This window comes from Passer domesticus, chromosome 7 (genome assembly GCF_036417665.1).
Source record: "Passer domesticus isolate bPasDom1 chromosome 7, bPasDom1.hap1, whole genome shotgun sequence".
Taxonomy (NCBI): Eukaryota; Metazoa; Chordata; class Aves; order Passeriformes; family Passeridae; genus Passer; species Passer domesticus.
The window spans coordinates 40,618,608-40,636,035 of record NC_087480.1 but is presented as its reverse complement, the minus strand read 5'-3'; the positions used below and the strand labels follow the sequence as shown (position 1 = coordinate 40,636,035).

General features: G+C 38.6%; 1 protein-coding gene across 6 annotated transcripts in view; it reads left to right on the top strand.

The window, feature by feature from the left end:
- The window catches only part of DENND1B (DENN domain containing 1B), a 151,215-nt gene that overhangs the window by 37,701 nt on the left and 96,086 nt on the right, over positions 1 to 17,428 (top strand). For 3 of the 6 annotated variants that reach the window (XM_064427931.1, XM_064427926.1, XM_064427929.1), the window contains exons 2-3: positions 658 to 749; positions 2,477 to 2,520. In XM_064427931.1, the coding sequence (XP_064284001.1) occupies positions 658 to 749; positions 2,477 to 2,520 (136 nt within the window). The remainder of the gene's footprint in view (positions 1 to 657; positions 750 to 2,476; positions 2,521 to 17,428) is intronic. The other 3 variants (XM_064427927.1, XM_064427930.1, XM_064427928.1) reach the window with 1 other exon arrangement.

Here is a 17,428-nt window from a genome sequence, read left to right as displayed (position 1 = left end):
TGCAATAGCAGCAGCTATAAATGGTACTGCAAGACTTGGGAAGTTGTGAACAAGAAATGGGTGATAAGAAACGGAACTAGAGGCAGCTGCTAACCAGCTTGTATTGCACGAGCTGTAGCAAATGCTTGATGCTGGAGTGCTGCCGCATGAAGCAGTCCTGCTTTTTTCTCACCACAACTCCCTATTCCCCAGTTTTTCTTCCTTTTTTTTCTGTGCAAACCCAATGGTTTTGGGGAACTGATCTAGTTAATGCTGCCTTGGAAAATTTCAGACAGTTGGTTTGATCTCGGCCAGTTCCCTCATCTGGCTCTGTGTAGCTGTGACAGTCTGCACCAGCAGGAGACAGACAGTGCTGCAGCTTCACCAACAAGTACCTGGTAGTGGGAGTGCAGAGGGATTGCTCTTTCAAAGAGAAATTTATGCTTGAAATGTTTGTGGACATATGGCATTAGATTTACAAGCTTAGTTGAAGTATTTTTTGGATTCTGCAAGTTTTCAGTGCTTTTGAGCAAGTAATTTATGAATTACTTAACATTGACTATTTGATATGTTAACCGTACTTGCTGCTCTTTGGATTTGTCAGGGATCATTGTTGATATGTAATTGCTTGCCTTTTCATGATACTAATTTGGAATAAAAGTAAAATTTCCTTTACAGGATAGTCAAACTGCTCTTGTACCTGATCATTATAGAGATTTGTTTGCAATTTAAATATGCACAAAATAGATCAGGACAAAAAGTTCTTTGTTGTAAGTATCTGTATTTATTTGCTCTCATATTCTTATAAACTTAGCATATTATGTCTTGTTTTGTATCTGCCTTAAGAAGTTCTTGCTCCCCATAGTAACGGAGGAAGATTCACTGTGCAAAATACACATATTTTATTAAATAATAGCTGCAAAACCCTTCCTGGATGTTCTTAGGAGAAAAAACAAGCTTGTCCAACAAGCAGAGTCAAGTGCCTCAGTTTTTATTGAAAATCGCACTTAGATTTGACTTGGATACAAATCAGGTCTAATTGCATTGAGTTGATTGGCAAGTTGAATTCTGTAACATGTTTGAAATGTATGTTTTACTCTTGGCTTAAGATCTGGCCTGGGGTGAAGGAGGAATGCTGACTTTGGTCTCCAGCTCCTGGTGGCTGGGCCAGCAGCAAATGTACATGTACGACACCTCTGTGCTGAACAGCAGGATTTGAGATCAGCAGTTGGGAATGACATCACCAGCAGTGGCATTTCCCTTCTCATTAAATCTCCAGTTGGCACCAGCAAATGTATATGTAACCCAAAGAAGAGTAGTAACCTCCATACTTTGCCAAAAGTGGAAAGCCCTGTGGTTCTGATGTCAAACCTAGCAATGAGAAGGACATACCTGAGTTACCATGCAGTGATGGTATTAGAGCCTGAAGTGGAAATCTGAAGAGTTTCCCAGACATTGGCTCCTTGGAGAACAGGGATCTAGCAGCTCCTGAGGCAGACAAGAGGTGGCAGCTCCCATCAGACAGTGTCCTGGCACTTACTATTGTGTTTCTCCTTTTTCCTGCCCTTGGGCACCCCGAGCTGCTGCTGGCTGCGTGGTCAGTGGTGTGAGGTGCCTGACCTCAGCTGGGGCACGGGCAGGAATTAGAGAGCTCTGCTGCTGGCCCGGGCTCTGGCACTGCCCTGGGTCTCCCTTGCAGGGACGTGGATAATTTCACTCTGAGCAGGTGCACAAGCACTGCTGCTAACCTGTTGTTTAGAAGCCTGTGAGGCTTGGTGGGTGTTTGTGGCCATGTAACAGTAGCACCTCAGGAAGGGTTTGTATCAAAGGAGATTAACAGCTTTGAGGGGAGGCAGGATGGTGATAATTTGTGTTTTTGTTGAGAGGTTATATTGTTCCTATCCTTGTGATAGAAGCTTTCAAAACAATATTAAGTGGAGACTAATATGTAGCCTAAATTATTTTTTTTTATAATTAGCCGTTTACAAGTGGTTGATGAAAACTTCTAGGTAGCGAAATGCTGGTTTTAAATGGGTCTGAACAGAAAATACTGAACCATGCTAGCTCTTCCTTGAGAATGCTGGTTACATTGGTACTATCTTTAAAACCACAAAGGATGTTTTTCTGTTCTTTCATAAAGGCCTTTTTTCCCCCTTATAATTTTCGTTCTTTTTTTCCTGGCATTAAAAGGGTTTTCTATCTCTTTCTTAATTGAATTAAAAAGTGAAAATTAAATGTGCTTAAAGAATGAAGAATTGAATATGAAAAGAGTTCAGTACATTATAACCTGCTGCCATATGTAAAACAATAAACATACTTTCATAAATATGAAATAAGTCTTTTTAATAATCCAGTATCTTCCTTAGTTTTTAGATATATTTTTGTACTTGCCTCAAAGCTTGACGCTAAGCTGACCCTCTCTTTAATATTAATGTACTCTGACTGTAATACTCTGTTCCTTTGCCTCTGATTAATGCTGTCTGTCAATTATTTACAGATCCAGTGGTACTGTGGAAGTTCCCGGAGGACTTTGGAGACCAGGTTGGAAACATGAGATTGAACTTTTTTTTTATGTTAGAATAATAATAAAAAAGCTCTTCTATTCAACTGTGGAGAGGCAGATGCTAATGATAGCAGGGTGGAAGCCTTCACCCAACTGGTGGCTTGGTGATTAGATTGCCTCTGTGACAGGAATACGCAATAGCAGTAGCAGAGCATGGAATGTCGTGCTAATTCTCTGTATCACCTTATTTTTGATATGGAGTATTTTATCAAGTGGTCCTATTGGACATGTTGGGTTTTTATCTGTTTTGGGCTTGAAAATGTGGAAAAAAATTATCAATAAAACTTTGCTGAACATTGATGTTATAAAAAACCACCAGATCAAAATTTGAAGAGCTATCCATGTATGTCCTCTTAATGTCAGAACGTGTGCATTCCATTCCTTTAATCCTTTTTAATGCAAGATTTTAGATAGTTATTTAATAATATTTTAGAGATACCCTAGTTATTTGCTTGGGGGGAAAAATCCACAGACCCTTATAAGAGACTGATCTAAAGTTACTGATTCTGAAAGCGTGAAAATCCTATGTTGTATCTATAATTAATCCTCAAAGGAAAGTTTATACATACAGGACTGATGGATTATTTCACTGTTTGTAGTGACAGCAAGCTATTAATTAGTGTGTTGGGTTTTTTGCCCCATGACTATGTTATGAAAGTTATTAATATTAAAATCTAATGAAATGACTAAATTTTATTATTTCAGCAACTTCTACAAGAGTTTCTTGCGTGGAAATATTTTTCTTTTCATAAAAGAAAATACATAAAACAACAAAATTAATAAATATCTCTGTCTCAATGGCTTCTTTGCGTCTTGTTTTTATACTAATGTTGAGGCAAACATATTCTTCATTGGTATCACCACAGTGGATGATCTGGAAGTCTTGTTGTACAGCAGATGTTGATATATTGTTGATTTTTTTTTTTAAATCAATAGTACAAGATTCTATAAAGCCAGCTATAAGGTGATTCATGATGAAAGGAATAAATATACAAACATAGAAAGTAGGATGTGTGGTTAGGGAATAGCATCAGTCAGAAATGTGCAGCCTGTATAACAGTGACAAACAGGCAAAGTGTGTTGTTGTCTGTTCTCAGCTAGGCATTCAGCAAGTTTTGATAATTATCCTGGCTGCAGGATGATCATCTTCATTGTCATTTAAATTCTTTTTTTTCTAGTTTGTTTTGTTCTTTTCCCCAAGAAAGACTTGATCTTAAAAAAAAAAAAAGAAAAAAAAAAGAAAAGAGAAATTATGTATGAAGAAAAATGGGAGCTTATTCAGCAAGTCGAAGGTTATTCAAAGAACAGCTGGTGTAGAAAAATGATTAGAAGATGAAGCCCACTAAAGACTGGAGGGGAATCCTACAAAGATGCAGTAGACATACCTAATCTATAAACACCAGAGGCCTCAGGCAGCACTCTGCCTTTGGGCTCTGAAAAACCTGTGCCTGCACATTGTGTCTCAGTCGTGTGGGCTCTCTGGTGTTTCAGGTAAATTGCTTGTGTTCCTGGAAAACAGGGTATTTTAATCCTTCTCCTTGCAAGGGAAATTTTTCTATTAGAACCACTGGATTTAAACAGAATGTATAGCAGCTTCTGAAGCAAACCCCTGAGCCAAGTCATGGAGTGAAATCAGCAGAAGCCTTCTCTGCACGTGTGTGTGCATGTTGAACTGGGTAGGTTAGGATTGGAGGACCTGAGTATCCACCAGATTTTCTTTAATAATCAAAAACTCCCTAAAACTGTCAGGGTGAATTTCCATGAAAGTTTGTGGGGAGAATGTTTGAAAAAAAAAAAAAAAAGAAAAGAAGAATATTTCCTGTTATGTTTTTCAGTCATTTCTATTTTAAATGTAAAATGTGTGAGTTAGTTTTTGGATGTATCCCAAAGAATCATCTTTCCTAAAATTGAAGGGCTGTCTGTTTGCACAGTGATGTGATAACAGTGGGCAAAATATTTTCCTCTCTTCCTGAATTTTTTACAGTTTATCATGTCACCTTTTTGTTGCTTTCATAATGCAAAGAAAACTTGTCTAAGCCATTTTGACATTTTCTTCCTCTTTCTCACATTTCTCCTCTAAGTATGTCTGAACTTCCCAGTGCTAACTCATCTCTAATCTTCTGTTTTTCTCCTGCCCTACCGTTTTCTTTGATGCTGGTCAATATTCTTTTGGTGCAATTTTTTCTTAAATATTCACTTTCCAAACTCATGTTTTGCTAAACATCTGATCTGTTGAAACTAGAGTTGATCAGGGGGAAGACAAGACCAGGGATTTGTCATAATTACTTATTCGCAGTCTGTCAAGTGAAGGAAATATTAAGGCACGGTTTTGGTATTACAAAAGAATTCGCAAGATTCATTGTTGATTTCCTTATCTGCCAAGACTGCAGGAAAACCACTTATTTTCTCTCTGGTAACTCCTCAGATGCCAGAATAAGAAGGGAAAGAGGAAAACATAGAGTGGGGAAGGAAAAAAAGTAATGCTTCAGGACAGGAAATGAAAAATACTTGTCTTTGCCAGGAGTGTTTCAAAAAGTGGGGCTTTTTTGTTTTGTTTTGGTTGTTTTTTCCGGTTGTTTTTTTTTTTAAATTTTATTTTATTTTTTGAGGTGGGAGTAATTCCATTTTTACTAACTCTCAAAACCGTCAATGAAAAAATGAGCTCATAGTGGTTAGAATTCAAAGTACAAAGAGCCACAATACCATATCAAAGATAGTACTTATTAAAAAGTGCGTCAAGAGCCAGAAGAACTAATTTGTTTGAGACATCTTAGAGTTACACATTACTGCTGTACTGGCATTAGTGCTTTAAAAATGAGTTTGACAATGTGGAAAAAGTTGTGAATAATTTCAGCACTGTAGAGAAAATGTGGAGATTTCTCATTTGAACATATATAGGTCTTCTGTGATTATCCTCCAGCACTCAAATATGGATAATGAATGAGTTGTAGCCATTTAATGGGCTATTTTTTTCTTTAAAATGTTCAAATATCCCCTTTATGCAAAACTTCCCATGATAAAAGGTCAGTATGTTTTCAATCTTGAAACTGCTATTTTGTTTATTCAGACTGGTTAAACTAGTTTAATTTCAGCCTTACAAGCCCATTTTTAAATGCAAGTCTGAAGAAAAAATATTAATATACTATGATATCTGGAAAAAAAATTTCCACTTGTTTTTAAGAAGAAAGTAATTTTTTAAGGGCTTTAGAAAAGCAGCCCAAATGAGAACAACACCTTGGTTTCCAAACTGAAGTACTTGCTGCCTGTTGAAGAAAACACATTTCTGCAGAAGTTAATGTTGCCTGGCAGTGCTGTGATCTGCTGGCACTGGCTGCTCTGCTCATGGCAGTGCAGTCTGTAGCAAAGCCCTGTTGATGTCACATGTGTCCAGATGTCTCCGCTATGGCTCTGTTCGTGTCTGTTCTGCAAATAAAAACACTGACACTCCCACCAGCTTCAGTGAGTTGAAACATTCCTGGGAAAAGAGTGGTGTTAGCACAAGGAAGGAGGAGAGCACGGTGCTGACAGCACCAGCAGCAGGTAGTGCCTGGACAAGAGGTGGCACTGCTTCTGTGCTGGCTTAACCTTTGGGGCATGTGAGGTCCAACATTTCTTATTAATTTAGTAATTACACGTGTGTTGGGCATTATTTTTAGCTGTGTACGAATTCAGCAGCTTTTTAATGTGACCGCCTGTTGACCTGAAGTGATTTCTACCTGTAGTATGTGGTGTCCATTGAATAGTTCTCATTGTTTGCCCTTCTAATCACATATTTTCTAATTTCAGCCTGGAACTTCTCTGCTGGTGAAAAACATCTCACCAGGAAGATGACACAAATAGCTAATACCAGGAGATGGTCTTGCCAGAAGCTGCTTTAGTAATAAATATGACAAGAGGTTATTAACTGAAGATGTGGGTTAAGAAGGAGTTCAGACTCTGCATTAGACTGTTGGCTGTGTTGCAGATTTCATCCTATCTCCTCTTGCTTTCTAAGACAAGCAGTCAAAATCTGCTTTCCCATGTCACCCAAACCCCGCAGATGAGTAATGCAGTAATGAGTAAGGGATATGGTATTCCATGTGAGGAATCTCTGCTGTTTTCTCTGAAGCTAGGGTAATGCTCTTTATGTTATTATCTCCTATTTTACATAACATCTGGATTTTTGTTTTACTATATCACATTATGCAGATGTCACCAGTGAATTGAGAGCTTTGTATCCTGCAGTGACCCACACTAAAGTCTGATACTATGCATGTAAATCTATCTGGTTCATGTGAAAATATTTGTATACATAAAGATGTACAGGTGCATATGCAGTTGTTTAAAAGATAAATCCTCAGAAGTACCAATGTGTGGCTCTTCCTGCAACAAAGCACCAATCACATACTTGACTTTCAATGTATGTTTTAACTACCGAAAATTAAGCCTGGCTTAAATGAGCATCTGATTGGAGACAAAAGGCTCAGTTTCTTTCAGAATGGAATCTTTAATTGAATGGATTGTGGCAGCAAATACATAGATGAGGTCACCATGAAAAAGATTATATTAATTTTTAAAAGATTAAATAGTAGTTCAAGTTGGCTTTTTTTTTTTTTTTTTTAATATTCTCCAGAAGCAAACTAGAATCTGTTCTCTGGGTCAAAGGAATGTGTGGAAGCCAGCAGTGAGATGTTGTGTTCCTCTGTGCTCTCTTAAGAGAGCAGCAGGAGCCCAGGAGGTATGAGGCTGTTTACACTCCCTCCAAGGCTGCAGGCATGCTGTTAGGGGATGCATCTCACCAGGTTTCTGCATGAGATGGCTTTGTTCTTGTATTCTGATGAGGCATTAAATACATGTTTCAAATGTTTATGCAAACTAGATAGCTGCTTGCTTTGTGGGATTGTTTTTATCAGGAAATCCTAAAAAGGGTTTGGTGATTTTGCTGTTTGTTTATTAATAAGTATGATTGATATTTGGGTGCATTGGTATGAGAAAGGAGGAATCAATCTAATGAGATTACTAATTTTCAGTACTGTTTTTGTCTAAATGTTGCACATCATATTTAGTTAAGGGATATTTTCAAACTCGAATCTTTGTGGAAAGCAATTAGCCCTGCTGAGATGATGGCAACGTGGCAGTTTTGTGCATTGTAAGGGAACTTTAGCTGATTAAGATAAAGTGATTTTCTGACACTTTGTGTTTGGAACATACTGTTTTTATTGAAAAATACTGTGTGAGTAAGGCAGCAATGCTTTTTGTCTATGCAAATCCCAGCTGATGGATGATCAGCAGGAAAACATTCAGAGATGTATTGGTAGATGCTAACTGCAGTGTGTGAACAGAAAAGATCTGTTCAGTCCTGATAAATATTCTGTGGAACAACTGCCCACGAAGACATGCTGGGAACACCCAGAATCACCAAGACCCTTACATCATTCAAGATGTGAATATACCAAGATGCTTTCTCAACCTTTTCTTTTAATTCATCCCAAAAGAGACAGAATAAATCTTTGAGACTTTTATTTTTTAAATTTTAAAAATTATAAAAGGCCAATATCAAAAACTTGGTATTTCCTTGAAATTTTGAGGACAGGTGGCAACATGAAGTATGTGTGTTCTCAGAATTGTGGGAGTTTTGTTTTATAGAGCTTTTAAGTTAAAAATGTTGAACTTGATCAGCATATGGTACTGGCTAACCTCATCTCTACCAGCTCTTTTGTTATCTTGTTATTGTTACAGGTCTTAATGACAGTTGTAAGCCATAGTTCTGGATGCAGGGGTTAGTCCACCCTGGGGAGGAGAGAGAGAAACAGCAGTGTGGATTATGGAAATATGAATTGATCTAAAAAGCAGCTCTCTTGTAACAGAATGGGACTCAAAGAAAGACTGGGGAGAAGCTGGTGAAAAGACGATGGAATATGATGTGAAAATGATCATTTGAATGCTTTTCTTTTCATTCCCAGCTGCTGTGTTCTGGTGAAAAGGCACACATTTGTATATCTTAAGGCTGGGTGAAAAAGGGCCAGATGAATGGAATTACTTGTTAGATATGTTTTCATTTTGAGTCAAATAAATTATGTGCATTTTAATAGACTGTCTGCATATGTTAGCCATTTTTTTAAAATCATACAGCTGTGATATTGGGGGACTATATTTTGTAGAAGTAGTTTTTTCTCTGTTTGCTCAAATAAGTACAGAATTAATATTTGACTGTCCTTCATATATTCTCTATCAGCCCATTGAAAATAACTGTTAGTGATTTGCCTTATTTCAAAGCCAAATCAGATTCCAGCCTATGGTGATGTGCCAAACCAAAGAAGAAAAAAATAACTGATGGCTGAAATAGTGATGACAATCATTTGGAACATCTTCCAGAAAGACTGCCAAATTGTCATGTGTGATGTCGTTGTTGATTGACCTCAGCTGCCCTCAGAATATTCCAGTCCAATATCCCCTGATTCCTTATTCTGGGATACCTTATACTTTCTCATCTGCTTCCTTAATACCCTCATTCCATTTCAGTCTTCAGTTTGTTACCTCTCATACTTGCAGCATTGGTTTTGTGTCTCAGGCTTACTCTGCAGCACTTTTAGGAACATCCTATCCTTTCTATATAAAGTACTGGATGTAATAATATTCCTGAACCCTGTGTTTGGTTCTTGGCTCTTCTTCTGCCTTTCTTGATGATAGTTTTCTGCAGAAGTTGGAGAGCATTTGAGGTACTTTGGTTCACTGTTACTGCTACAGGTATTTGAAGTGTCACTTCAAATAATTTGCTGGTATTTTGTATACTCTTTTACATATTGCATATATTAGGAAATGGGTTGGGATCAAAGTGCGTAATCCACATGTGATGAAATCAAGGAACCAGGCAAATAACAAGACTTGATGGGACTAAAATCAAGAACAGGAGCAACAATGCCAGGGTGATGAGTGGGCTGTGACTGGAAGGATCCAGGCTACTTGGTTTGGGATCTTGGACCAGGAATAAGGGAAGGTGAAGCAGTTCCAGGCAGGTGATCAGGAAGGGAAATACGTTAATCCATCAGAACATAACTATTTCTGTTTTCAAGGCATTGTGAACTACCTGGCTGGTAGACTCCCTTAAGCAGAAGTGTTGAGTTTCTGGGTTTTGTGTGTCTGTTTCTGTGTGTAGTCATTAATTAATGTACAGTTGGTAATGAAAGATCCACATATGAGAAATCATCTGAGGGTATAGTGCACACTTATCTCTGCCCTTTATCCTTCACTAGGCACTAATGAAAATGATTAGAGAAAATTTACTGGGCCAATGAACACTCAGTGCACCCATTCTTGAATTTTAAACTACATTTTGGAAGAGGGAAGACTTCTTCTAGTTGATAGAGAATTCCTACTGCAGGAACAGGATTTCTGCTAATTTTTCAATAAGTGTCGTGAATGCTAGTTTAGATTCATGAGTGTCTCCCCTGAGCATGGGCAGTTTCATTCTTCTGATCAAAGTGAAGGAGCTGAAAGTCATTTTGGCTGTAGCTGCTTGTGCTGCCTGGCTTGCTGGTGAAAGTTACCTCCTCTTGTCGTAGCTGTTCAGAGTTGGCTTATGCTGTATCAGAGGTCGAAGCTAAGCTGATTGACAGAGTGCTGAGGTGGCTGGCTGATGCTCCTGGGCAGCAACACCAGCCTGCAATTGTTGCAGAGTAATTGCTGGCAATAAAGCTGCCAGAGGCTTTGAGCAGGGAGCCAGAAGGTCTGGACAGGCTCAGCTATAGGTAAAGTGAATGTACATTACAAATCTTCTAGGGAAAAAGACACCCAGTTGTGTGTCCACTGCACTTTATTTTTTGGGGTAATCATCTGTCTACATTGGTGACAGTAGGGGCAAATTAACACTTTATTCTAATTTACTTCTTCTCTTTCCCTCTTTGGTCTGGAGTTGTTTCATTTTCCTTCTGCTTTTCAACACACTTGATAATATCTCAATTTAGTACTAAAAAGCTATTACTGCAAACAATTCTTACTGAGCTGCATTATGATGAAGCTTAGAAGGTAACCTCTGCTGAGTGTAAAAGAAGAAATAAATGTTTCCTTTATAAAAATACCATAAATAATTTTATTTAAGGAATTATAATTCTGGCAGGTTCCTTAGAAGCTGATTTCCTTTCTCAGTTCCTTTTCTTTTGGCTGTAGATTCCTATAGCCCAAGAAAGTCAGCCCCCACATGCTGTCGGTTTCAGTACCCTGTACAAGGTGGTGTGTGGTTCCCTGACTTCCCCTGCTGCTGACCCAGCCATGGGAGCCAGCATTGTCCCACAGGGCTGCACGTTTAGGCACGGATGAGCCCAGACAAGGGTTTGGCTTTTGGACTGCCTCACCTTGTTCATCTGCACAAATCACTCTCTGCTACAGATGCTTTCTCTCAGCGTGGCACGCAAGTTTTTCCTTAATTGAAGTGATGCTCAAATTTCTGACTACTAAATTTCTGAATTGCCAGTGAAATCGGGATTTCTTCATGGCCTTTGCTGTGCAGTCATTTTGTGAAATAACCAGTGGGAAGTTGTGATTTTGGAAGAGCATCACCTGCTGCTTACAAGACAGTTTCATGCCCAGCCTGAGCAGGAGCAGTCTGCAGAGCTGGTGCTGACCTCTCTGTGTACACCAGTACTGGGCAGGCCAGTTGTTGATTAAAAGCTTTGTAGACCAGGAATGGCATCCTACTATTTATAGACACTCTCTGTTTCTGGACTTGTCTTTTAAGTAACTAATGAAGTACTAAGAGAGGGAAAAAATATTTGGAATATATTTGGAACAAAATATGCTTGGAATTAAAATCATTTTGAAATGTATCAAGTCACATCTGGAGTAGAGTTTGTTGTGTTTGAAATGTTAGAATTTTTTCAGTATATTTCATTTTTATGCAAATGCAGGTAGTCATTATCTGTAGTGTTCTTTTATAGTTCATTTTCCTTTTATAAATAGCCTTTCTTGGTGGCTGAGAAGGAAATCTTGCAAATAGGAGCCTTTTGACCAGAGTGTCAGCTACACTCTACTCATGATATTCTTTGATACTGTTTTGCAGACATTTCTGAGACTGCAATCTTCATTTTAAAGCAATATATTGAATAGATAGAGTTGGGTTTATTGCAAATAGGCTCAGTTCTGTCCATTGCTGTCAGAATATTCAAAGGTGGAATGAAAAAACAACAGGTAAAACAAATAATTATGAACCAGTTTTTCAATTTGTGATTTTTTTGACAGTAATTATTTTTTCACAAGTGGTGAAACAGCATCTGAACAGGATGTGCAGGAGGTTCTCAGCACTGCTGCCAGAGTTGCATCTTAACTGCTGTTGTAAGCAAGGGGAGATCTGAAAAGGTCTTGAGTGAAACAAATATTGCTGCTCCCTTAGCTGTGCTGGACGACTTGGGGATTTTAACCTGACCTTCAGAGACTTACATATTTGGATTTAGAAAATGATGTTTTCTGTAATCCTAGTTAAAAGAACTTCTCTGTTGAGTTCCCAGATCGTGTTAGAGACATGGAAGGTATTTATTTATAAAAAGCCACTTTTCCTCTACTGCATGGTGAAAGAATGTTGCGTGCCATAAATTGGTGCCCTTTTTTCCTTTTTTTTTTTTGCTACAAATTGTAATTAATTTTCTTAAAGATAATAAATACTCTACCACCTTAAAAGTTAAATATTACTCACATAGTAATCTCAAGAGTGGAGATGGAAGTACATACTTCCTGTTTTTCCCAACTCTCTGATACTGCCTAGGGAATGATGATCTCCCTGACATGAGCCAGGGAACTGTGGGAAAACTATTTTTTGCTATGTGGAATATAATATTACATGCATGCTAGAGATTTGTGGTGAAGTAGTATTTTTCTTGTTTTTGTTTGCCTTGCCAGTAGTAGAGGTAGATGGTAACATTTGAATCTCAACTTACTCTAAGGGGAGCTTTCTTTCCCCTTAGAAGAAGGGGAAAGAAGAGCCTTGTCAATTTTTATGTTTTTATTTTGAGTTCCAGGAAATTTCAAGGGTTTTTTCTTTAAGCAGGAAAATTAACCTGTGCTGAACCTCATGTTGGTTTTATTCTGCTATTTGTGACTGAGCTTGTTATTGTAATTGATTCCCTGTATGCTATACTGGACACAGCTGTCTGAAATAGGCTTTATTTTTGTCTGGTTATATTATGAGATTCAGAAGCAAATAGGCAAGTAGAGATTCCAAGAATTTATAATTTAGTACAATCTCTGAATTTTAAAACTTTCTCTGTGGTGGCTTAGAAAGTCTTATGCCTCAGTCTTGTAGGACAGTGTGATTAATCATGCAGGATTAGCTTTCCTTCTTGTGAAGTGCCTTTGAAAGCTGCTGTGAGAGCAGTGAAAAGTGTGCTCTCTGGGACAGCAGCCTTAGTGTGCTCTACAGGGCAAGAACATTCTGTAGCATATCTCCAGCTGGAGTGCTCCACACCTTGGTCCTTCACTGTTCCAGTCCTTAAGGGTTTTTTCATTCCTTTTTGTGTATATTTAACATGCTTTTGGTTCTAAGTGATGCTGCAACAATCACCTCCAAGTTCAGTCACAGGTACAGCTGACCTTTGGGCCTCCATTGCCACCTCTACCAGAGTTACTTATTGATGTGATTTTGCTTCTCTAAGATCTCAAGCTCATCCCGTTACCTTGTTGTCTAAAGTCTTCCTGTCCTGCTGCCTCATCTGTCTGTGCCCATGTTGCTGTGTAGAGCGCAAAGTTACCAGACGAAGCTACCAAAAATCTTCAGCTGCCTGTCTGGCATCTTCTCATGAGGCGTGTAACTGAATGGTGGCCAGGTAGAGGAGACAGGAAGCAGGAACAAGAGAAATTAAATCTAGCTGAAATTCTGTAAGTGATCTCATCCTCCTTTGCAGGTATTCAGCTTCTTAGTCATTTTACACAACAAATGTTCCTCTGAATAATCTTTTGAATGATGCAAACACCTTTTAGAGAGCAAGTATTCTAAAGGACTCTGTGCTTAAGTGTTATGAGCAGCTTGATTCCTCTGAATGTCAGTCATTAGGCTGTAGGGCCTTTCCAGTTGTGGTTTACATGTTAGCCAACTAAATGAGGATCAAAAATTGTTCTCAGCAGTGGAGTGGAATTTATTCTGTGGGTCAAAACAATCTGTGGTTGTACAAATGTACACGTAGCTCAGTTTAGTGGAATTTTAATCTTGCTTGAATCCATTAGTGACAGCTTCTGCTACGTGGTCCAGAATCTGCTTCCTCTTTGCATGTTTGTCAGGGATGTATGAAGTGTTACGTGGCAGCTGTATTGACATAGAAAGAGCTGTCAAAAACCACGGCACTATCTGCAAGTTAGTCTGAAAATTGTTAGCTGGAAAGATCAGGTCTATTTTTAGGGAGCTGCGATTGCACAAATTTTCTTATCTATCTTCTGTGAATAGAAGTGTTGCCGCAGGTGGAGCTTAGAGGACACATCTACAGCTCTGTGTTTTGCCACCCACATAGCACTGAGACTCCCACGTCACACCGTTGTGTTACACCCATCCTGTGGTGTCACACTGCAAATGAAAGGGTGAGATGTGCACAGGACTTTTGTGGGACTGCCCTGTGGATATGAATAGCAAGCCAATTAGTAATTGCTATTAGGTATTAATTTTTATGTATAACAGTTTCAGGGAATTCTTCATAATTTGTCTTTAGAGCTAGAGGAAAATCTGAAATATCCAAAAGTGAAACTGCCTTAACTGGTCAGTTAATTACTGACCACATTTCTTTCCAGACTATGAAGTTATCAGGACCTTTTTTTCCACAAAGCTGGCATGTATGAATTCAGAAGCATTTTCTACCACTGTTTACATTGCTTTATAAAATGGTGATGCACCAAATTAGCTGAGTGGGTACCAAAATGAGCAAGGAAGAGTAAATAATTCTTACCTTTCAGGCTTCTGTAATATCCTCCCATTTTAGAGGCAGTGAGCATGACCAGGCTAGGCTGGAGTTGGACAGTGCAACTGATGAGAGTGAATTAATAAACCATTACACCATGAGCCTGTGAGAGTGCAGGGTTCTGCTGCTGTGCTGTAGGTATAAAGGAAATATTTTTGTAAATACAATTTCTGTCTTTAAGATTTTTTCAAGAGAAGCAGCATGCCACACTTCACATGATATTATTTTTATGATTTTCTTCTTTCTCTTTGAGTTTGCATGAGGAATGAGATAGTTATCCTTTAACTTAGCAATTAAACACAAATTTGGATGCACCTGTAGATGCTTAGTCAGTGTTTAAAAGCAAATAGATAATCCTTTACTTGTGTGTGTTTTTATTTTTATTTCTTTTACATCATTAGCATCTTCCTCCTGTATACACCTTGTTTTATGACACAAGGATCATTTCCTCGTGAGAGCCAGAGGAGGAAATAATCTTGGGACATGTGAATCAAACTATTTTGCTTTCTGAAGACCTGTACCATCTTTTGACTTCAGAAATAAATACATAATTTTATCAAGTTGTGAATATAAAGACAACAAATAATGTTATTCTTTTTCTGAGAGTGTAAATATTGACTCAGGAGGAAGTCCTGGCTGGTTAGGGAGTCTTGGAAATGATGACCCGTTAGGAGACAGCTCCAGTTTTATCCAGCAGAGAGATTGCTGTGAGTACCAGCTGTAATTGTACACAAATATGTACACAAATGTGAATGTCTATTTAACATCATTTGCATTTTAAATTCATCTAGAAGCATCTTGGGGGCATCTTTTTTTTCCATTTGAAAATTCTGACTAGCACCTGTAATTAAGGGAGAAAACGGAGCCCTGGAAGCTAGGTAGGACTTCTATCTATTGATCTGTGTAAACCCGGCTTACGCTGTCAGGGGAGAAGCAGTCAACTGCTGAGCTGCTTTGTCACTGACATAAGCTGAGAGAGGATTTTTTTTTTCTTTTTTGTGTGTGTGTGTCTATACTGTTTATACACCAGTCTATAGACCTGCTGGCTGGTTGAATTTTAAAGAGAGCGGAGGTTTAAAGCCTTGTCCCCCGAGGGATGGTGCTGCCAGTTGGGAAGCGAGCGGAGGCTGCTCCGCAGAAGTTGTGCGCGCGTGGCTGCCTGGGGAGGCCCGGGCCGCGCCGGGGGAGCGCTGGCCTGTCGCTCGGCCCGGGCAGCGCTGCAAAACACACCCGTAATGTTCAGGTTGTTCAGTCAAAATATTGAGCTGATACCTTCGGGTTTTTGTTTTTGTTTTCTTTTCCTCTCGTGATAATTTATTCTGGGAGAATACAATGGGGAACATAAATGAATACATTTCCATACCCAATTCTGAGTCAGTGCTAAGCTCACCAGGCAGCAATTAAAATCCTTGTTAGTGAGGAGAAAAATTACTTCCTATAGTGTGAGAATAGGTGCAGATTTAGAAAAAGAATAAAATACTCTTGCTTTGGAGCAGGAAAAACAAGCTTATGAGCCTGAAGTGAGACAAATTTGGAAATGTTTAGGAAATTTCTGAGTTAGAAGTTTTGATTAGCCTGTTCTGCTTGCTCTCTTTTATTAGTTTATTATTGTTACTCCTAGCTTTGTGCGTACTTGTTCCTGGCTGCAGAAATCAAATGCTTACCTGCCGTTTATATTTTGCTTCTCACTCTTCTGCAGTGGGCACTTAGAGTAGGTAGGATGGTGTTTGAGCAGTTCCTTTTGAAGAGTATTCTATGTACTGCTGTTTTTAATGGAGTTCATAACCTTTCCCAAAACACATCTGTGGCTTTCACACAATATGCTAACCAAGTAAAAGTTCTAAAGATTTATTGAAATCTCTTGTATGACTTGGAAATTCTAAAAACATTGACTTCATGATTAAGTATCACATGAAGATTTACTGAGGCACATCATATACCCTTAAAATGTTGCAGCTAACATATGCATGTTGTAGTCACACGTGTCTTTTTTCCTGAACTGTTCCTCTCTTGCTGATTAACTTGCGTGGGCTCTTCATATTTTACACTGTCCACTGAGCTTGGTGAATGTTTGAAGTAAGTAGCCATTGTAGTGTGTAGGAATTTAAATACACAATTTCCCCTAATGGGAGCTGACTGTCCAACATGCAGTAAACAGGGTGTTCAGGCTGCAGTGCTAACACCTTAAGTCAGCTTCTTAAACCCTCATGTGCAGCCCTGGAAATTTGTAATCAATGTGCTCTTTTCTGAAAACAGACCTTGCAGGCCAGCTCATGTATATAGAAATACAGGTCTGTTGGGCTGCTACAAAAAAGGAATTCGGCAGCTTTGACCAACTTCATGGATGTCAACTGTCTCTTCTTGCTGAAGCATTTCACAAGGGGTTTGTTTTCCCAGTTGGGAGCAAGGAAATAAAACCTATTTTCTAGGATCTTGTAAAGTCGTTGTTTAATATTTGCTGCTAAATGATCTGGTAATTCACTTTTTTTTTTTTAAAGGAAAACATTGACTAGTTTGAGAGCATTTTTATATTTTAATTAACACATTTTATTTGCCACTAAACAGCTTCTTAAATAAAATTCTGCACGAAAGAGACATTATCCTTTCATACTGTGGTATGAATGTAGATCTGGTGGATTTTGTTCCCCCCCACTCCTTTCCTTTATTGATAGCAAAGCTTGCTTGTGAGACCCAAAGGGTTAATCATATAAATTTCTGCTTTGGACCAGTAGGCGATTTCCATCACTTTCAGCATTTGACTAAGGAACATGTATAGAGTTGTTATACCTCTCTGTAATTCATTCTGCTGCCAACTTCATTCCCTTTTCTCTGCCTGCATTTTAATTGAAACAACATTTGTATTTTTGAGCCAGGATCTGTCAGAAGTCCCTGTGGCTAGTCTGTGGTACAAGTAGCAGCAGACGTGGCTTACCCATATGGTGTGGTGCTTCTTGTAAAATCCATATGGCCTTGTTGA